At 36.9% G+C, this 23,562-nt stretch overlaps 1 protein-coding gene across 1 annotated transcript in view; it reads right to left on the bottom strand.

The window, feature by feature from the left end:
• Positions 1-23,562, bottom strand: part of fbxo11a (F-box protein 11a) — a 50,286-nt gene that overhangs the window by 10,541 nt on the left and 16,183 nt on the right. The window contains exons 2-12 of the mRNA XM_067422250.1: positions 14,495-14,622; positions 12,072-12,153; positions 11,832-11,976; positions 9,454-9,583; positions 8,997-9,080; positions 5,585-5,717; positions 5,019-5,125; positions 4,710-4,821; positions 2,361-2,467; positions 2,127-2,264; positions 895-1,112 (exon numbers count right to left, since the gene is read on the bottom strand). Of these exons, the coding sequence (XP_067278351.1) occupies positions 895-1,112; positions 2,127-2,264; positions 2,361-2,467; positions 4,710-4,821; positions 5,019-5,125; positions 5,585-5,717; positions 8,997-9,080; positions 9,454-9,583; positions 11,832-11,976; positions 12,072-12,153; positions 14,495-14,622 (1,384 nt within the window). The remainder of the gene's footprint in view (positions 1-894; positions 1,113-2,126; positions 2,265-2,360; positions 2,468-4,709; positions 4,822-5,018; positions 5,126-5,584; positions 5,718-8,996; positions 9,081-9,453; positions 9,584-11,831; positions 11,977-12,071; positions 12,154-14,494; positions 14,623-23,562) is intronic.

The raw sequence follows: 23,562 nt of genomic DNA, 5'->3' as shown, positions 1-23,562 counted from the left end.
ACTGATGTCACATATGGACTACTTTCATGATGTTTTCATTACCTTCTGGACGTGGACAGTAAAGCGGGCATACACTTACATTCAAACAGAAAGGACAGAAAGGCCTCGGACTAAATCTTAAATATCTTAAACTGTGTTCTGATGATGAACGGAGGTCTTATGGGTGTGGGACGACATTAGGGTGAGACACTAATGAAAGAAATTTCATTTTTGGGTGAACTAACCCTTTAAAAGCACTAATATAAACAAAATTTTATTCAATTCCTTTATTCCAATTACATAGCCTTCAGATGTATACATTACATTGCTCACGCAACACAAGTCGCAAAACATTTAAACGTGTTAAGTCGCAAAACATTTAAACGTGTTATAGTCAAATCACAAACATTACAATAGATGAAAAAAATCTTGTCTTTTATTTTGTAAATTTAATTAAAAAAAATTTTTTTACAAGAAATCCAGTGGATCATAAAGAACTTTGTTTTTCCATCTCCAAGAAAGGAGGAAGGACGAGTGCTATCCATTATGTCTCCTTATTTAGCTAAACGACAGGTATGATGTTGTCTTCCTTGCTTTACCGGCGGCAAAAAGCCATGTGATGACTTTGAATATACATGATTTTATATTCAAATTATATGTATCTGTGGTGAAATTACTAGATTTTCTCATCAATACATGTTTATTTTAATGCGACCAATGCGCTATCACTTTAATTCTGCACCTCCAGCACCGTAAAAATTAGACTCGTTGCGGAAACGATCGCCACACTACATCCGCATGTAGTGTGAAAGCTGTAATCGGATCGCATGGGTACGGAAAATATACACACTGCATACGCACTGCAAATGGAGTATGTGTGAAACGGGCATTAGACTTCAGAAATCACTCGCTCACCTGATCGTGGGGTCGCTGTTTGAGGTAATCCACACACCCGCAAAGTTGTTTGCATAGATCTTGTTCTCAATGAACTGGCCCCGGCCCTTCTCATGCACGTAAATGCCCCCCGTCTGTCCGTGATGGATCTCGCAGCGCACTACTGTAGGGTTAGCATAAGCCTTCACTTCGAAACCTGCTATCCGGTTCCTGTGGATGTTGCAGCTTTCAAAGTAGCCCTGCAGAGGGAGGCAGAGTCACGAAAAACAGACTTCAACTGAGCTGCAGCCGTGCTTCTGCCATGTTCACGATCACATGCTACTCTTCCTTGAAATGCAGTTTGCTGTGCAAGAATTCAAGATCTGTAAACTACAAAACTAGGATGATTTTATGATCATATCCATTAAGTTAGTATTCCATTCCAGTAATATTATTATTATTATTAACTAAACAGTAACTAATTACCTATAAGAAGTATTAACCCCAACTGTTAATTTTTTTTAGTTCATTGAAAACAAAGCTGAAATAAAATAAAAAAAATCATAAAATATTATATAACTTTACAAAAAAAATTAACAAAAAATGTAACCAAATTAAAACAATTTGAAGAACTAAAACAAATACAAAAAATTAAAGCTAAATAGGAATAATAGAAATTTAAACTAAAACTTAAATGAAAACTAAAAATATATACCAAAAGACAAGGTAAAATATTAATAAATGCTACAATAGTATAAAAATGATAGATTAAACAAAGCAAAAAAACCAGAATGCATTTAATTAATTGAAAATAGAGCTGGAAAAAGTATAAATATTAGATGATAAACAAAAATAAGAAATGTTGCCTTGGCAACAAACTGAAATCATTGGAACTCCCAACATTAATAAAACAGGAAAAAAATTATTAAAGCTAAATAAAAATATACAAAAAAAAAATATATATATACATATTATATATATATATATATATATATATATATATATATATATATATATATATATATATATATATATATATATATATATATATATTTTTTTTTTTTTTTTTAAATGGCAAAGCACAAACAGCAGGTAAACTAAAAAATAAATAATATAATAGTATATAAATAATACTCATTTTTGATACATTTGCTAACTCTTTAATTCTGAATATCCCTCCTGACTTTATGTTTAATATCAGTCTGTGGATGATTAAGAGAAAGCAGAGGCGCAAACGCATATCAGATACTGATGTGCAGACAAAGGGTTTTTACCATGCCGTGGTCAAACGTGAACACCCCGACGTCTCTGCCGTGATGGATGTGGTTCCGTCTGATGATGGGATTGCCGTGGTTTTTCACCCAGATCCCTGCTAGCGCATTATTGGATATCTCGTTGTCTTCGTAAATGCCCTGCAGAGCAAACAGAGAGAGAGAGAGCGATAGAGTGATTCAGCTGCTAAAGGAGGACCAATCTGGCGGTATGTTCAGGACAGAGCTTCGTATTACCTGCGCGTGGTCCGTGATATAGAGCCCTACGTTCTCACAGTCACTGATGTTACAGTGTTTGATAGTGGGTGAAGCTCCCTGGCCACTCACACACACTGCAGAGCCCACTGCACACAGATAACACACCACCGTCAGCATCAGACACTCAACACAAGGGGTTTCAGAAATACAAATGCAATTCAAAATCTCTAAATGCACAAGATTTGAGGTCATATGCACGTTTACTCAGGAAAAGCAATTAATAAGCATTAGGGCTGTGCGATATTGAAGAAAAATGCGATATGCGATATCTTCTTAAATAATGTGATATTCGATGTACGATATTGCTATTAGTGTGTAAAATCTTAAAAAAAAAAAAAAAGTATTTAAAAACTGAGAATGATATTATTTGTTTCACATTCTTTCTGGGAAAAGAAAGCATCGCTACAACTTCGGAAAGTGACCCGCAGTGTTTTAGCAAAAATGTATGTCACAAATCTGACAATATAATTTTAACATCAATGTAAACAAACAAAAAATGTAATGCAAATATTTAAATACCAAAAACTCTTTGCTTGACTTGGTAATATATAGTTATATCAACCTAAAACTTAACATCAAAAACATGCAGGTAAACAAAGACTCATAAACTAGGGGTGGGTGATTCTTTTTATTTTTATAAAAAATAAATAAAAAAAAACAGTAGTCTTCATATGTATTAAATATACACTGATAAATAATAAAGCTACAAAGGTTATTCAGCCAAGAGCACAGTGATTTTCTCCTGTTCTTCTGTTGTTTGACAGCGGCAGCTTTACTGTATTAGCCATCTGTCATTTTAAGACATAATGCATGGATGTGCGCACTTTTCGCTGTGTGTGTCAGATAGCAGACAGCGCAAGACTGCAAGGAAACATAAGTAACAGTCGTGCCCAGTACACTTTTCACAATGATGAAGTAACCTATCAAAATCATTCGGATATTGCATGACGTGGCGATATGTATATTGCGATATTTCGATCATTTCGATATATTGCACAGCCCTAATAAGCAGTGCAACGCAAAAACTCTAACCACAATTATGAGCCATAGTAATGATGATGCTTGACTTCTGGACAAGCATGCAATCTATTATTATGAGTAGTAATAGTATGTATAGCTGCATGATTAATCGTTAAAAGATCGGGATCTCGATTCAAACACCCACCTAGACAGCATGGATTTGTATATGTATATTAAAACCTTTGACAAGTACGATCACAGCGAACATTCAGATCTGTGTTTGCGCTGCCACTGAGCCAGAGAGAAGCTGTCATGTACAGGTATGAAACGGCTTCAAACAGTCTTTTCAACATCTTACAAATATTCATATCACACAAGTACAGGGATAAAGGTTTATAGTACAAATATAAACACCGATGTCTACAGTATAGATCAAAATAGAGTAAATTAACTTTTTGAAAGTAAATTAACACTTTAAATAAAGATTGAATCAATTACATTGTCACACTAGTAGGTGGCGATAAGTGACCATTGAAAAAAATGTATTTGTCATTGAATCATTTACTAAAGAAATTTGTTAAAAAAAAACACTGATTCATCCAGTAATGAAACAACTGGAGTCTTTTTAAGAGGCGTCAATGCTTAATGGAGGGCGTGTTTGAAGCTTGGTGCTGACGCGACCGTCCTAGTGACAACAGCCAATCGCATTATTTTTCTGGTGTTGCATGAACGCAATTGGCTAGCATCTGCACTTAGGGTATTTGCATAGGCAATCTGATTTGCAGACGCCTGTGTTGACGGTCATTTTTCAACTTCTGCCACAAGAAACGCCAGTGACGCAAACACAACAGAACCCACAATTCAGTTCGGCAACACAACGTCAAATGAGAAACGTTAACGCCGACGCCCCAGGTAAATGTAGCATAAGCCATTGAATCATTCACTCAACTGATAAAAAATATATATTCATTCAAATTAAATACATTTTTTCATCAATTGATATTTTGTCATAACTCCTTGTAAATTACATTATTTTTGTTTAGTTTTTCTATTCAGAATCGTGATACTCAATTTATCCAGAATCGTGCAGCTCTAGTAGTATGTGTATATTATATACATAACTCCATCCATGTACATACAGCACTATATACACGTTTCTTGCATTCTGCCTTTATGTATTTAAGTCTATTGTCTATGTAAAATGAACCATGTTAACTTTTTGTAACTGTATGTTTTCTTGCTCTGCAAGAAGCTCCCGAGAAATAGTTTGATTGCACTTATGTAGAGGGTACAGCATCCAATGACAATAGAAAAAATGATATAAATGGAGGGAAAACCAATTAATTTGGTGGGGGGAGCTTTGGTCACCTGTGCAGGTACTGCGGATGATGCAGTGGTCAATGATGGGGCTGCAGTTGACGGTGATCTCCAGGCAGTGATGAGCGTTGTGATGTTGAGCCGATTTGTCATCAGGATTGAACTGCAACAGAGACCCATTAAATACACATCTAACAATGCACATCTGCCTAAAAACGGCACTGTTGCAATAATGCCTTTTTGTTTTCCTGTGCATGAAGAACATACAGGTTTGGAATAACATGAGGGTGTGTAAATGATTACAGGACTTTTATATTTAGCTGAGCTATTCCTTAACCTTCTTTATATGAATAAACTCACCTTTATCGTCATATATCCTACATACGCGTCTTCTGACCCCTCCATGAACACAAACGTTGAATCTCTAGTGTTCTCGATGAAGACTTTATCTGCTACTTTCCCCGGAGCTGCAAAAGCACATGCACGGTTAATATTTAGGTTATACAGAGCAAAATCTCAATACCATTCAAAAGTTTTGGGTCAATAATTTGTAGTAAAATAATACTTTTATTCTGCAAGGATGCATTAAATTGAAAAGTGGTAGTAAAGACATTTATGTTACAAAATATTTCCACTTCAAATGCTTTTCTTTTTAACCTGAAATATCTGTTACGACATATGTGACACTGAAGACTGGAGTAATGAGGCTTAAAATTCAGCTTTGCATCTCAGGAAGAAATTACATTTTAAAGTATATTTTAGTAGAAAACAGTTATTATAAATTGCAATAATATTGCTGTTTTTTCTGTATTTTTGACTAAAAAAATGCAGCCTTGGTGAACATAAGAGACATCTTTCAAAAACATTAAGAAATAGTACTGACCCAACAAATTTTCTTAAATATATTCACACATATTTTCTCATACCAGCGCCAATCATCGTGATGGGCGACTCAATGTAGATCCATTCATCTGTGTAGATCCCAGAGTGGACAAATATCAAACCATCAAAGTGGGCTTCCTGAACCCCTCCCAGAGCGTCTTCAATCGTGTCGTAATACTGAGGAAAGAGTTAAAAGCAAAATTACTAAATAAAGATTGAGCCACATTTGAAGCCGTTATTTGAACAAACTTCTAGCATTACCTATTACAGGGTATATGCAGGAATCCTGAAGTTTATTTCAATACCTTTTTAAGACTTTTTTAAGACCTCATCTCACTTTAAGGTCTTATCAGCAACAAACCTTTAACTAAATAAACAGTTGTAGTAGAATAAAGAATTAAAATCTCTATAGTAGGCCAATTTGAATCTTTTATATTGCATATCCGTTTCGCAACATATGGAGGGCAACATCACCTAACCGTGCATTTCGAAAAATACGAGACGGCGCGCAATCACGTACGCCCGAGCCGAGAACAGACTGAGCCCCCTGTTGTTATTTTAATACTTATGGGGATGAAAATATACTCATGAATACTTTTTGGAGTCAAACTCTTTAGACAAAGCTTGAACAAAATGTAATACCTCATAAAATCGTGATCAAGACTTTTTAATACCTTTTAAGGGTCTTAATTTTCCCAAAATGGATCAACTTTTAATACTTTTTAAAGGGATCCCCTGGTGTTGAGACTTGTATGGCTTAATATAACATAAATGATGTCTCTTACTGAATTATGTAGTAGAAAACCCATGAAAGATCTACGTTATTTTAAAAATCGATTTTATATTTGGACCATGGGTGGCGCCATTTTGTTTGCGTTCTAGGTTGATGACGTAGAATGGTTGAACTCCTCAATCAGCTGGCGTTACCCGTAGCTATTTTTTACCACAACGCAACTCGAAAATTGTTTCAGAGTTAAACAAAACCAATGAATTCCTTTATAATTGTACTTAAAACACACTCAAACATACATGTGCACACAAACTCACCTACACAAGTTACAAACAGATCGGCGGGCGGGCACACACACCTGAGAGACTGCGCTGTCTCAATCGAGATGTTGGGCTGCTCAGTCTCCACGACAGGGGCTGAATCTGAAATCGACCCCCTATACCCTTAAATAGGGCATTATTTGAAGGGACGGACATTTGTAGTGTTGTCCGACACCATAGTGGACATGTTCGAGTGCAGTGATTCAGTCTCACAATGCACCACAATAACGAGTGTACAGCCGATTTACAAACAGCTGTCCGACTTCACGCACTCAAACATACATGTGCACACAAACTCTCTCTCTCTCACAGACTCACACACACCCCAACAGATCGGCGCGAACACACACACACACACACACACGCACTGCGTGCACGCATACATAACCCTCAATCTATTCCCTGTGTTGATATCATAGATAGACTGTTGATATGCAGTAGATTAACTGTAATGCCTTATGTAACCAGCAGAGGGAAATATCTAGGTAGGACGATGGGATAAGGTAACGTGAGGAAGAGAGGCAGGATGTTTTGGTGATGATGCATGGGATTGAGACAGAGCAGTCTGTCAGGTGTGCCCGCCCGCCGATCTGTTTGTGACTTGTGTAGGTGAGTTTGTGTGCACATGTATGTTTGAGTGTGTTTAAAGTACAATTACAAAGCAATTCATTGGTATTGTTTAACTCTGAAACAATTTTCGAGTTGCGTTGTGGTAAAAATAGCTACGGGTAATGCCAGCTGATTGAGGAGTGCAACCATTCTACGTCATCAACCTAGAACGCAAACAAAATGGCGCCACCCATGGTCCAAATATAAAATCGATTTTTTAAATAACGTAGATCTTTCATGGGTTTTCTACCACATAATTCAGTAAGAGACATCATTTATGTTATATTAAGCCATACAAGTCTCAACACCATGGGATCCCTTTAAGACCCCGCAGACACCCTGTATTAAAGGGGTGATGAATTGAGAAATCAACTTTCCCTTGAGCTTTTGATATATAAAAGGTCATGTTAATATAAGAATATCCTCTTATTTTCAGAGCTGAAAATATCCTTGTTGGTCAAAGAAAAGCTTGTGTAGACACCAGGCCCAGAAAACAATCGTGTGCTTCATCCATACGTCATCACGTGACGAAACACGCCTCTACAGCACGTCTAAATCCGTAGCCTTGCCCACCGACTCAAGAAGGTGATTGGCTCGCGCTAGCCAACAACAATAAACATGCCGAAGAAGATCGCAAGATACTGTGGTATTCCTGGTTGTGGAAGAACACAGTCGCTGCATATGTTTCCTTTGGATCCTAATATTAGCAATGTGTGGTTGAACTTTATTTTTAATCAAGTTCCAGCTCACGTGGGGATGACATCCGTGTGTTCACTTCATTTCACTGTGGAATCGTCTTAAAACAATCTCCGGTCAATGCTGAATTTGGATCCGACAGGAATGGTGCAACACACTGATGTGAGTAAAATGTGTTTTTATATGTAATAGTATTGCATTGTTATAGATCATTTTGCTTATGTGTACTTGTCTAACAGAACATACCTTTAACACGCTGGACTCAGACACGTATGGGCCAGGGCTCCCAAAGCCCAACATCCTGGGGTTTAGTGTTTTCCAGACAGGTTACCAAAACGTAAGCCCGTCGGCAGGCCGATGAATCTCATTATATGCCTTTCTTCATCTGTGCTGTTGTCTTTTTCGTGACATGACATTTGAAGGACGCGCACGTGCGCGCTCGCGGTTCTCACTTATATCGACCGATCGTGTGGGCTATGTGTAATACAAAAATAATAGTCCAATCAATCGCGGGTGGATGAGAAATAAATCATTGTGTTTGTTTGATAAAGACGTTTGCAAGCCCTGTGATCGAGAGAATCATTCCAGTTGCCGCTTTCAAAACAATCTCTCCCTCATGTGGACTGACAGCGGAGCTTAAGCTCATTAAATATGCAAATCTTATTAAATCCTAGCCGTTGGCGTTTACTTCCAAGTCTCCAGCGCGGCACGCCCATCAGAACCCAGCGTTCAGGAGAGAGCCTCAAAACCAGTGTAGAAAATAGCCTATTGCTTATTAGTTATGCTTTTGAATGTAAAAATCACACAAACGTCATATGTTGACCTCAGACAACAGTAAAAAAAAAAAAGCCAGTTCATGACATCTTTAAAGGGCGATATGTAAATTTGAGAAACCCTTGTTATAAATGACAACGGTGGCCATTAAGTGAACTGGAGCTTATTGCGTAATAATTTATTGAATGTCGTCAGTTTTGTTGCCACTTGAGGCTGTGTTACTGTGATTTTACTACAGTTCGGGGTGTTTATAAGACATGACGCATAACCACATCCATATAATGAATAACCCATGATCAATCCATCTACATATTGTCCAGAACTTACCAGCATGTTTTCTCGTCCCTTGTATCTGGCCGGGTTACTGTAGAAATGTTCTGCAAAGCCCGGCTTCACGTGAGCACCTTTATACTGCAAACATAAAGGTCAGGGATTCGTCAGTCTGTGTTTCTTCAGTAATATGCTCTCATAAAGCTCACTGATTAAACTAATGATTACTGACACATCAAGATCTCCCTAATTATCACATTACGACACCATCTGTCCGCTTTTGGTTTTGGGGGAAAAGACTAAATCACTCGTTCTCAGATTTGTGTTGTTGTGCTTGCTCTGAGGCTATTAAATACACAATATTTAACAGCCTCAGCGCAAGCATTTGCAGTCAAATGAGGAGGACAAAAATAGCCTGTTTAATTGTAAAATGTCAGAGAGCATGGAAATGGTTTCTAAATGCTAAATTATGATTTTTATTCCAAATCACATTCATGAATCAGGGGAATAGTACCAATTGCTGAAAGCTCTCCTTCCAGGGATTGGGCTGCTCATACTCCTCTGGGTTGATCTGGTAAAACTTCCCAGACTCGGGATGCATCATGGGACGTGTGTACTCGAAAACCTCCATGTAGAGTCTCTTCCTGCAGACCAGATGAGAAGAACCGAGATCAATGAGTGTGTTTACATGCACACCAGTAAGCTGATAACTCACAAATATCAGCTTATTGAAATAACAAGTTTTCCCCATTTACATGCAAACCAGTAAACTGACTAACAAGGAAACCGCGTTTACATGATTTTATTAATAAACCGGGTTATTTCCTTTAAGTGAAGTCAAAAATAATAATGTCCGTATCTGACTCAGAGTTTTCCAAATGTTACGTTAGTTGTGATGTTAAATAAAGCGTGCAACATGTCAGCGGGAGATTTACGGCTCATATTATCCCTCATGCAGTTACAGATGCAGAGTTTTGACTGAACCTCTTCTACTTCTGCTGTATGAAAAAAAAAAGAACACTTTACAATTTTCTGGGTCTTAAAAGAGTCTGTCTTTGTGATATATGTCCTTATTTTATGCAAAACGCTAGCTCAGTCTGTCTGGATGCATTTTAATCTACTATAAGTTTGCGTTTTTGTCACCTATCAAAAAACTACCTGTTCTGGCAAACTTCCATTTGCACGTGCCGTGTGTTGTTTAAATTCTCAATCTGTGTCCTCACTACAGTGCAACAGTGAACTCTGGTATTGCGGTATGATAAAAATTTATATCGTAAAAAAAATAAACAACAATATTCGTATGAACTGGTATACCGTCCAGGACTAACCTGAAGTAATCTGATCAACAGGGGGGAAAAAATTGCATAAAAATGCTTGAATGTGACTATTTTCTCAATCAGATGCAAAAAACAAAGATTATGCCATGATGCACATATTTACATAAGTCTTACATTATTCAAATGTGCTTATGTTTATTTATGCTTTGTGTCTTATGAACTGTGACTTTCTTTGGTTCTGGAAGTTTTATTTGGAATATATGTCAATTAATATGAATAAACATAATGGAACGTTGGAACAGAACTTTCAGAATCTGAAATGGGATTGGATTCATTCCGATTAACAAAAATTAGTGCATGTAAACTAGGGCTGAACGATATATCGTTATCATATCTATATCTAGATATGAACTTTCAAGATATTACTATCGAAAAAAGCAATGATATCGACGATATAGATTTCCCCTCTCCGCGCTCGCCCTGCATACAACTCTGGCAGTTACAACAAACATCAGGTTTACGAGTGTGCCCTTGAATGCACCGCTAAAGCCAGCGCGCACACACTACCAGGGACCCGGGAACTATATTGTGAGTGGGGGGGCAGCATTTCCATGGTGACGCGTCATTGCTCGTCACGTGACACACACCACTGCAGCAACAGCGCTGAATGAATGATGATCTGCTTTTGTTATTTTTCCTTTTTTATTCAGAATATTCACAAATGTGTTCGCGATGGCAGGAAATATCTGATAGTCCGATTGTCAAATACATGCAAGTGGAAAAATATGGTTGTTTAAACCCCTTTATGACGATCGCGTTAGTTTAGCTGTGTGCGCGATGGGCGCCGCCGTGTTAGTTTGTGCCGCAGACGCAGTTCAGAGAATCGGATCTGTTTACAACCTCTATGTTTGCAACATGTGAATTCATCCATTTCTCCCGAAATACTTAAAAGTAAGTGGCTGGTGAACTGGGAATAGAAGAGAGTAAACATTGAAGTTACTTACACAATGTGTATTTGATATGAATAAAACGTGTTGAATTATAATAAAAAAGAATTATTATTACCTCTTCCATAGATATCAGTGTGTATTTTACAAACTCTAAACGTATTGTTTTTATTTAGTACTTATGTGAATTTATAAGTTTGAAAACTAAAATAAACAGTATGTGGTTGAAAACACTGAAAAGTTGTGGTATGACAGCTCTGAGCACGCCTGTCTCTGGCTATATTCAACATTTGGATTAAGCAGTTGATCATGTGATGCACTTGATCATTCGCTCCAGGGACCAGTCTCTGATTACACCTGTGTGATCGTACGTGTGAAAGGCTTAAAAACAATACATTTTCTGACACAATTTTTTTAAATGTAGGCTTAAATCTTTTGTTTTTTCTGAGAAATGCTTGGTTTTCACCGAACACGTACTCATATCGTATTGTATCAATATATCTGGCATGAAAATCGAGATATGAAATTTTGTCCATATCGTTCAGCCCTATTGTAAACGGGCCTACTGCATTCTATGTCTCGCATTAAACATTTGTAATCTTTTTGGCTAAACAGGCTGTTTTGTTGATTGCGAAAACCACACACATTAGCCCAAACATCTAACTTACCAGAGGATGGGGTCGTTGGCTAGTTCACTAAATCGTTTACACACACAAGCCGCTCGGCACAGGTCCTGCTCCAACAGATACGAGAAGATTTTTAGGACCACCTCGTCCGGAAGCTTCACCTGCAGGTACTGCTCCGCTGGGGTGACTGGGGCGCAAGAGAACCAGCGTTAATGAAAAGTCATCTAAAGCTGATATCACTCCATTTCAACTCTAGGCAACATCAAGTCTAAAGTCCATTACCAGGCAAATCTTGTGATTTCCCCGACACTCTGGCACGTTTTGCCCGATGCCCAAAGTTTTCTGTTGTTGATGTGGAAGCACCCTTTGAACAAAAAGAGTTTTCATCTGTTAGTTACAGCAAGACATATCACACTGAACTCTTTATTTCATGCATGTAGTAACCTATGATGTCCACAATGCAGAAAAACTTAAGGGAAAATTGAATTAGAAGTATGGATTAAGACATGGAATTTAGCACATTTTGGACAAATTAATCCAAAGTAGAGTTGTTTAATTAATCTAATGCAATATGGACTAATGTACAGTACAGACCAAAAGTTTGGACACATTACTATTTGTAATGTTTTTGAAAGAAGTTTCTTCTGCTCATCAAGCCTGCATTTATTTGATCAAAAATAAAGAAAAAAAATGTAATAGTGATATATTTAGGGCTGTCCTCGACGAAGGATTTAGACAATCGAATCAGAATTGTCGAATCTCTCTATGGTCGACTGATAGTCGAATCATCTGTGTGTGTGAATGGGTTGGGGCACGACACTTGTCAGCAGAAGGGTAAAACTATTTTTATTTTCCTTTACACACTGCACACAGCAACAACTTTTAATAAAGCGACCAAAACTGCCAACTGACAGACGAACTGACAATAACTTTCTTATTTAGGTTTAAATAGCCTAAAAGGTAATGTGGTGGATAAACATTAATAAACCGTTTTCTCATAACATGTTAAAGCCGCGATCGAAATACAGAACATCACACAAATATATAAAAGAACATTTTGATAAATAAACCTACAAAAATACCTGCCTAGAGAGGAAAAGAACACTTTGAGTGTGTTTACATGCACGTTCTTAAGCCGATTGTGCCTAAAGCGGGTGAAGACGTACGCAAAGCTCAGCCCCGCACCTCAGGATCTCACACCGCCTCCTGACGCGCACATTATATACACGCGAGCTCAATTTTGAATTGACTGACAGATGAGCTGCACGAAAGCGCTCTGTGGTGCAGCAGGATTTTAAACAACTTCCCGAGTGGCCGGGGACAGGCACTGAATGCTGCCGCCGGTGTGTGTACACGTCTTTAAAATATTGAGCACCCCCATATTGCCAAAATGGTGTGATCCTCGTTTCATAACACCCACGAAGATTCGACCGTGAAATCGGTGGTCGAATCAGGCTCTGAATATCGATGCATCGAATCTTCGACTATTCGGGGTCACCCCTAACTATATTATTACAATTTAAAATATTTGGTTTTCAATGTATTATACTTTAAATGATCATTTATTTCTGTGATGCAAAGCTGAATTTTCAGGATTGTTACTCCAGTCTTCAGTGTCACATGTGACATCCAGTCTATCACATGATCCTTCAGAAGTCATTCTCATATGATGATTCATTATGAGTGTTGGAAACAGTTCTGCTGCCTAATATATTTGATGAATAAAAGGTTCAAAAGAACTGCATTTATTCAAAATAAAAACATTTTCAAATAATATGAATCTCCTTTACTATCAATTTTTATCAATTTAACATTTCCTTGCAGAATAAAATTATTTAAAAAAAAAACAAAGAAAAAAAAATCACTGACCCCAAATTACTGACCAGTGGTTTATATTGTTGTTACAAAAGATTTCAATTTTTAAAACATTTGCTTTTTTTTATTTTATTTTTTACTTTTTATTCATCAAAGTATTATAAAAAAGTATCACAGGTTATGAAATAATATTAAGCACCAGAACTGTTTCCAGCATTGAAAATGAATCCTCATCTGAGAATGATTTGTGAAGGATCATGATCACTGAAGACTGGAGGAATGATCCTGAAAATACAGTTTTGATCACAGAAATAAATGATCATTTAAAGTATAATAAATTGAAAACCAATTATTTTACATTGTAATAATATCACAATATTACATTTTTTTCTGTATTTTTGATCAAGTAAATGCAGGCTTGATGAGCAGAAGAAACTTCTTTCAAAACCATTACAAATAGTAATGTGTCCAAACTTTTGGTCTGTACTGTATGTGAATATTAAAGCGCAAAAATAAAAACATTCCACAGGGAGCTTTTATTAAAAATACATTTTATTTTATGATATAAAACAGAAACAGATTGAGAAAAAAAAACAATTACAGAATTTTTTTGTTTTTTTCTTTAAATAAATAAATGTTAAATTGAATGAGTTTCATTATTTCATTATTTTACACATGCTTTTTAATTACTAAAATATAATATTAAAATATAAAATAAAATGGAAAAAACTGAATTCAGGTCAAATAAAAATTTCATAGGGTCGCTGCATTAAAACTGCTGTTGTTGTTTCTGACTAAATTAATATTGCAGACCATTTTTCTGCATACTACACTTCTAAGTCTAAAACGCTTCCTAACTTGCTAATATGATGGGCGGCATTTACACACACCTCCATGTTGGTCTTTGCTGGACAAGCTGTTCTCTTCGGTAACAGAGATTTTCTTCGAAGTTGGTACGGACTATTTTGAGCGCCTTGACCGGATTCTTCTGCAACCATCTCGGCAGGATCTGCCTCATCTGTAAAAGAGGAGAAAAAAAGAGAAATATACAAGTTGGTTAAAAAAAAAACTTGTTTCTTAATAATATATGGCACCTTTACATTTAACACCATGGTCACAGTGGATAAAAAAAATCCCAAGCACACGCATAAAGTGGGAATTCATCCACATAAAAGCAAATCTCTAACTTGACAGTCATGTTTTTGGGGAAAACTGCTCAGATCAAAATAATACTCGCAAACTATACTTTTATTATTTAATAAAAATTGTGTTATATAAAAAAAAATTATATTATTTAAATGCCCAAGCAGCATTTAATTCACAAAATACATTTTCTATATAGCATAAAAAAATGAGGATAGATCATCCCAGATAATAAAGCATTGATGATACAATGGGAAAACATATGCATCGATGCATTTTTTTCTCCCACTAACAAACAGCCATGTCAACATACTCAATGCACCACTAGTTGAGGTAAAACTTCAAACAATGTCAGGCCAAATAAATCACATACAGCCAGGGAAATAAACATCCAGAATCCAAGAGGCTGGATTTTGATGTTGTGTTCGTCACTAGTATAAAATTGTCATTAGGAATCAAGAAAACAGCATGCACCTTTTACTAAATCAATCCCCAGGGTCTTGCCTCAATGCTCCAGAATGCATTTACTCAAACACATCTAAGTCACCATATGGTGAATGAAGGGATAATCAATATTTGCATAATTGTTATAGCTCGTGTTTTCCCTGTAACCAGACTCCCAGGGTGTCAGTGAAAGTGGCAATCGCAGCTCAAACAATAGCGACTTCAATAATTCAAGCCAAATGAAAGATTAAGGACACTGCGGTCCTCGTCCTGAAGAAGCACTTCCAGAGATAATGCTCAGATCAGCAAAAGGTGGAACAACTTGTACTTCAGAGTTAAACAGCATACTGAAATCTCATCAAGCCACTGTTGAGCCCTATTCGAATGGTAACTGTTTCTCATGTGGAAGTCCGTAAAAATACATGTGCATGCCACCTCAGTGATGAAACTCATGCATTCGGATGGTGATTTATTCCCGGTGAAGGAGCGAGTTTTGTGATCCGCACCTGGGAACACTGTTCACATGGTCAGCCTAATGATTGTTTGTCTGCTATATAAATGCCATATGCTTGGAATAAAATATTACTTAATTTAATAATAGGAAATTATTCATTTAAATCTCCTGTTGAAATAATTATGTAATTTAAAAAAATGTGGAAATGAGCGGAATACTGCACATTTAACCTTTATAACATTAATCCCGTTTAATCCCTAAATTTTCCTATTTTTATTAGGAAAATATTTAATTTTAAATATTAAATATTTCCTTATTTCTTCTATTATGAAGCAAATTTTCATTCATAATACACATTTGAGATGTCTACATGAGTTCTGGGCAGGTTTAACATTGCTGCATAGTTTGGTCGTGTGACCACACACACTTATTTCTTGGTACTGCCATCTTAACACAATGACAACGTGAAAGTACAGAAATGACAGGAAAATGTAATGAATTAATCAAAGTAAATTTTTGAATAGCTCATTAATTTTTTGCACACATCATCATGAAAGGGTTATCTATACATACATATTGAAATTATATTAATACATGGTTTATTCTGTTGTCAGGATGCAGATAAATGAAGACGGTCACAATTGTGACCGGTAGTATAACACAGAATATGTCCCCTCTATGTCATTCTGTGTTATTCATATGAACTCTCTCACAGACTGAACTGAAAACTATCTATCCATCCATCCATCCATCGTACTTCTGTCTGTACTTCTGTCTGTCTGTCTATCTATACATCTGTCTGTCTGTCTGTCTGTCTGTCTGTCTGTCTATCTATACATCTGTCTGTCTGTCTGTCTGTCTGTCTGTCTGTCTGTCTGTCTATCTATCCTTCTGTCTGTCTGTCTATCTATCCTTCTGTCTGTCTGTCTATCTATCTATACGTCTGTCTGTCTATCTATACGTCTGTCTGTCTGTCTGTCTGTCTGCCTATATATACTTCTGTCTGTCTTTCTATCTATCTATACTTCTGTCTATACGTCTGTCTGTCTATCTATACGTCTGTCTGTCTGTCTGTCTATCTATACGTCTGTCTGTCTGTCTGTCTATCTATACGTCTGTCTGTCTGTCTGTCTGTCTATCTATACGTCTGTCTGTCTGTCTGTCTGTCTGTCTGTCTGTCTGTCTGTCTGTCTGCCTATATATACTTCTGTCTGTCTTTCTATCTATCTATACTTCTGTCTATACTTCTGTCTGTCTTTCTATCTATCTATACTTCTGTCTATACTTCTGTCTGTCTATCTATATTTATGAGATATACCTTATAAACCTTATAAGATATACCTTATAAATGTCCAAATTTCGGTTTCACCAATTGGGGCTTCAATGTTTAAAGTTGCTCTTCCTAATATTTAGGAGTAATAACTACATGTAAGTGCGTAGATCTTTTCAAGGTTTGTTGTTCACCTCTTCCCCTCTCTTTGGCCGTACACGTTAATTCAGTGAAGATGAACGTGTTACCTAGATTTTTGTATTTATTTCAATGGGTTGCAATTTTCATACCCCCAGTTTTTTTTTTTATTGTGTATCATGAACAATAGAAATTGTTTTGAAGTAAATTCTAATCATGTCTCATTCTTATATGTTGGATATGTTATTGTTATTTTAAGTTTCAAACGTGTAAATAGGTCTAATAGAAGAATTTGTGTGATTTTGTCTATGCTGTTTCCCACCGGTCACTATTGTGACCGAGTATAAAACCTAATATTTCACTAACTTAACCAACATAAAATCAAAGAAGGCCTAATGTTTGTGTGTTAGGGAGGTCTAAGGAGTAAATTGCATGTACTCACATTGCAGGGAAAAAATTGGGATTAAACGGGTTAACTACTGCCGTAATAATACCTTATTTCAATTGTTTACAAGATTTTTTCTTTCTTTCTCTTTTGATCGGTGATGATATTCGTGTAAATAATTCCCAGCATTTCAGTAATAAAAGTGTAGGCTAGATCTTTAAAATGCATCCAAATTACAGGAAAACGCGACGATACGGTGCCCAGCTGTGGTCAAAAATGATATAAACAGTTAATTTTGAAACAATCTTTTCTTGAAAACTCAGAGATGTGGATGCGGACGGCAAATAAATCACCACACAACCTTGGTGCTTCTCAAAAAACGGTAGGTCATTTGGCTGGAGATTTTTACACAGGAGGTGGGAGAAAAACAGACGTTCTGGATTAAGACGGCAATAAAAATCAAAGACTAGCCCCTTTAAATGATGAAAATACATTACGACACCACGAGAAACTATCACTGTCCGAATAGGGTTAAAGACACGCTTGTAAGGCAGAAAAACAGTTGAGAAGGAAAGCAGCGGAGAGGCCGTGACCTCCCCCAAAAAACACAAGGCTGATCTCCTCAGCAGCTGTAGCAAACGGAGCAGGTGACCCCACACATGGGTCAAAAGAGGCAGAGGTTGAATGGGCCTGTCCGGGCCGGGGTGAATTAGCCATGTGGCATCCCTTTGATGACAAGCCTGAAACCGGAGACAGAGCCGCCCCGCTGCCACAGCCCAAACACATACCGTATTTCCTCTCCAGACTCCAGCGGGTCGAACGCCACCTCTTCAAATAGAAACATTAGCTTCATTTCAGAGAATGCTGATAGAACATAAAAGCCAATTCTTTTCAGAAATAGGTAACCGTAGACATCACACAGCAGTATTAGCCTAGTTACCTAAAAATAAATATGGCGAACTCAATATTTTTTTGTCTGACTGAAGACGTACTTCACACTTAAATGGCATTGTGTGCTCCCTTCCTGGTTAGAAAGAAAAAAAGCAACGAGGACCATATTTTATACTGATGGTCAAACATACGACATGTGACATGGTGGACACTTATGCAAACACCATTTGCCAGCATTTGTCTTGTTTCTAAGCAGCATCACTGATCAGTAGAAACTTGATTACCAGTAGTTTACAAGCCACATGTTGACATCTGCTCTATATAGTATGCAAACTTGGAATTAGACCATCCCACATAATAAAGCATTAAACATTGAATGGAAAAAAGTATAACATACCACCATATTTAAAGTATGCATCCATTAAGGCTCTATGCTTACATTTTTTTATAGGAACACTTTCTGATCAATGACAGAAATTAACTGTCCCATTACATGGCAACCTCTAACTCCTTAAATTGATTTCCAGAGTCAACCTTATTAAAAATAAGGGCTGGGCGATATGGAGCAAAAATATATCTCGATATACGATATATGTAAGGGATAATGTACACCCAGCCGGTTGTTATCGCAGAATTAACCCCGACAGAGTTATCAGGACCCCTACGCCAAGCGGAGCATCACTCTGAAGGGGTTTATTCTGCGATAACAACCGGCCGGGTGTACATTATCCCGCTTATTACACGGCTACTAGTCTCAAATAAAAATTATTAGACACAAATTATTGTTTTGAGATTAAATATTTTATTAGCTCTTACGCAAAGCTTCCACGAAGAAAAACAGTTCCAACCTGCTTTAAGCCTTTATCTATTGCTGCTAAATGTTGAAAATGAATGCTGAAAGGGTTAGTTCACCCAAAAATGAAACCAAGCCAATGATTTACTCACCCTCAAGTCATTATAGGTGTATATGACACTCTTCTTTCAGACAAATACAATCGGAGTTATATTTAAAAAGTCCAGGCTAACGTTTATCCAAGCAGTAGTTGTAGTTGTGTTTGCTCCACACGACTCCGATGGGTTAATAGAGCCTTCTGATTCCAATCGATGCGTTTGTGTAAGAAAAATATTAGGGATGCACGATATTGGATTTTTGCCGATATCCGATATGCCGATATTTTTCAGCTCATTTTGGCCGATGCCGATACATGTTTATTTTTTCCCTTTGTTTGGAAACAACACCATTTTGAGCAAAAACTATTTTTTTTCATTCTGGTTTCAGATTTCTGAGGTATCCTTACTAAAAGGACTATTGTTGAAGATAAATAAATGTTAATAAAGTTCTTTTTATGATAAGAGTATATTAAAAGCTCTGAAAATAACAATAATAAAGTCAATTTATAATTTTTCCAGCTGCAGCTGTAACCCAAATATTGTATTTTTGGATTTAACGTTTGTGCACATGAAGTGGGGGTGGCATGACATCCATTGATGCTGTCTTTTAATTCTACAATTATTGTAGAGCTCCTTGGATTATTTTCCATCATCCATTTCGTAAAATTTTATTACAGATTAATACACTGTATATAAAAGTATTTAATTTACAAGTGTCATGCTTGTGATTTATGACATCATTACTGATTTGTAGGGCTGTTTCGAATGCCATTTTTTGAGCTTCGAAGCTTAGGTGGCAATCAATATCGAATATTCAAAGCTTCGGTGGGTGGGGCTAAATATATAATAATAATGTTGGTTTGCATTTGTATCATCTTTCACGACTTCACGTTTCACTCTTCGGCATCGTAAATGTGTTGCGGCAGACCCAGTGGAGTGCAGTGTTGCATTTGTTGCAATATGATCAGGTGGCAACCATTCTTTAAATATTAATAAACATTTAATAATCTTTTAAAAAGAACAGTTTACGGTACGCATTACACGGGCAGGTTTATGCTCCGAAAACGGACAGTGCACAAGTGATACAAAACACAGTGTAGTGTAGTCTGGCTCCATTATCTTCATGAATTTTCTGAAGCCTTCACCTTCAACTACATTAACGGGCCTCATATCCATAGCTGCAAACTCTACTATGGCATCTATTATCTCTCTCTTTCTTTTCTCTGTTAACGGTTTTCGGAATTCCAGGATCTGCTGTGAAGGTTTGGGTTTTGTTGAGCATGTTGATGGCTGCGATACCGGTGGATGTACCTATAAACAAATTATTATTAGCCTGTGCTGCTGTATGTTTTTAAATAGTGTCGTATCTGCAATTAGCCTATTTATCATAGCAAATTAAGCGCATAAAAGCGCTTTATTTAACACTTTTTTTGTTTGTTTTTTGCCGCGTGCTACTTACAGAACTCAGGTGATTTTTCAAACTTGTGGTGCTGTTGTGGTAGGCCAGTTTCAAATCGCATATTTGACACACTACCTTTGTCTTGTCATCCTCACTTAATTTAAAGTGCTCCCAAACAGCTGAGGTCTTGGGCATTTTGTACCTATTCAGTATGAGATGAAATAAATCACTACGTTCGCCAACGGGTGGTTCAAGCATGAGTGAGAATGAGTCCGCGACGGAAGTGACGTGTTAAAAAAAAAAAAAGAATATTCGAATCTCAAAACTGAAAATCGAATGCCACCTCACCGAACGAATATTCGATTATTCTAGTACAGCCCTACTGATTTGTTTATTCAGAACAAGAAGTAACTTTAATTTATTTGTGTGTTCTACTTTTCACTGTATTACTGTAACAACAGCGCCCCCACTACATGTATAAATATATAGCGGTCTGGTGGGCGGGCACTAGGACCTGGAGGAGCTTCTGCTGCTGTGGAGGCTGCCGCACGCGCTAGAGAGTGGGGAGACGCGATTGGGCTTGTTTTGGGCTAGTTTTGTTGTGAAAACGTGGCAAATCTGCTGCTGACGGTCACGTCCTTCTGTACGTGCATTGAGAAATTCAAGGCAGCATTTAAAAACAGTCAATATAAATCACTGTACATACAATGTATTTTCTTGTTTTCACTTGAAGAATAACCGCAGTGCTGACCTGGTCTTATTGCTGTAGCACTCCTTGCACACGTGAGTTATTGCAGGCACATATCAACACATTATCATATCGGCAAGGCCTATCGGCATAAAGTTTTCAAATCGGCCGATGCCGATTTTTATATTTTAAGCATTTATCGGCCGATTCCGATATCGTGCCGATAATATCGTGCATCCCTAAAAAATATCTATTAAAAACTTTATAAAGGAAACCTGCCTTGAAGTCTTCCATTGTAACCCACGGCTGTTTAAGCCACAAGATGGCGCCAGCGTTAAGCATAGAAGTAGAACCGGTATACATATCCGTGGTAGTACCGGTCAAGATAACTCGTAGTTCCCGTATGAGCGGTTGTTATCTGGAAATAACATATCGCTGGAATGCGCGATTGACCAATCAGAATCAAGTATTTCACAGAGCCGCGTAATAAATCTCGATATCTTTACAGGAAAAATAAAACAGCAAAAACAAATATGCCAAATATCAGTCTTTTTTTTGTTGAAGTGCAAAGAGGTAGTCGGTATTAGGAACAAAGTGCTTTTGACATTTAATTAAAAAAACTCCCTGATTACATAAATGATAATAATTTAACTGTAAAATAAAAGAAATAATACATATAGCCTTTTCATTCATTTCATGCTTTCAAAAGATGAATCAAAGACTCCCTTTTTTACAGTTAAAGTAAACAGTACTCTAAACACCTCTTTCTGTGTTCCCACAAGTAAAAAAGCCATACAGTTTTGGTGCAAGATGAGGCTGAGTAAATGCTGGTTTCTGGGGTGAACTAGTCCTTTAATTGTCTCAATGCTCAGTAGAAAAGGCTTCATAATTGATGCAATATCTAAAGGGCACATCTGACAATACATTTGCTTGCAACAGCACAATATTGCAGTAATATTCTCAATGGTCATTGCTATGGTAACCCTTCCCTTCTGATGGAGGTCACATACAGGACAGCATCTTTGCAGGCATCTCCATTTCTAGCATTGACTTGCATTGACAATAGCCAGATTTCAAATAAAATGAAACTGCACAAAAACTGCAACAAGAGATTGCAATAGATACAAAATACCAATTGGAGCTTACATTTTTTACTTCATCAAACGAAAACAAGACATTAAACTTGTACAGTCATTACAAAAATGCAAACTGCAGAACGCCACAAATGACTAAATCACCATCAGGTATTAGTTAAGATACTTAAAAGAAAAATATTAAATGTTGAAATGAAACCAAAGAGAGCAAACTGGGTTAATTCTGATATCATGTTGTCTTTTAACCTTATAATAACCTTGTGAACAAAGCAGTGGGTGAAGACTTGAGTGTATGTTGGCCTGCTGAAGCCTTTTCGACGGTCTCGAAATGAGGTTTCCAACAACCTGAAAGTGAAACTAACTGCTGTTGTGAAACGAATGATTAGACTTACAAGTGATTTCAAACACATCACAATGTCATGCAGCAAATAGGTTTCTATACCACATCATGTCCTCTAATATGACATCTACAAGAGCTCTGGAAAAACATGAAGAATTAGAGCTGCCAAAGCAGAAGACTTGTGATTAAATTAAATATCTGTTGACAGACTGTCTTATAAATATTGGACACAAAAATGAGCCTTCTCAATAATGCAAACATCTGATTGGCACACGTTTTCAGTAAGAGAATCAGATGAAATTACCAGTGTGCTACAACAAGAAATCGGAAAAAAAAAACGGAAAAAAAAACGATAAATCATTGACAATGAATGATATTATCTACGTTCTGACGTAGAGCCCTGAAGCTCTGCACTTTTTTTACTTTGTGAAAAGCGCAGGAGAATGATGTCAAAGACGAGATCACTGCAATTTATCTCGTAAATGTAAGAAACCTCTTAGATTTTATAGCTTCAGTATGTAATACCACTTCAACTTTCTGCCGCAAATGCACAGCCATGGCTCTAGGGATGCGCGGTATACCAGTACTGGAAAAATACCGGTATATATTTTATTTAAAATATCATAATTTTGCACATTTCAGTAAATGCTGCTTTTTCGAAGTTCACCTCTAGATTAGGGCTGGGATAAACGATTATTTTTTTAAACCATTAATCTAGCGATTATTTTTTTCGGTGCATCGATTAATCTAACGATTAATTTTCCCTGTCCGATTCGGTTGCGATTCGATTGCCGATTATCTCCCCATTAATTGCCTAATAG

The sequence above is a fragment of the Pseudorasbora parva genome, chromosome 17 (assembly GCF_024679245.1).
Source record: "Pseudorasbora parva isolate DD20220531a chromosome 17, ASM2467924v1, whole genome shotgun sequence".
NCBI classification, from domain to species: Eukaryota; Metazoa; Chordata; class Actinopteri; order Cypriniformes; family Gobionidae; genus Pseudorasbora; species Pseudorasbora parva.
The sequence above is the reverse complement of the archived record's forward strand: the minus strand, read 5'-3'. Positions and strand labels throughout refer to the sequence as shown.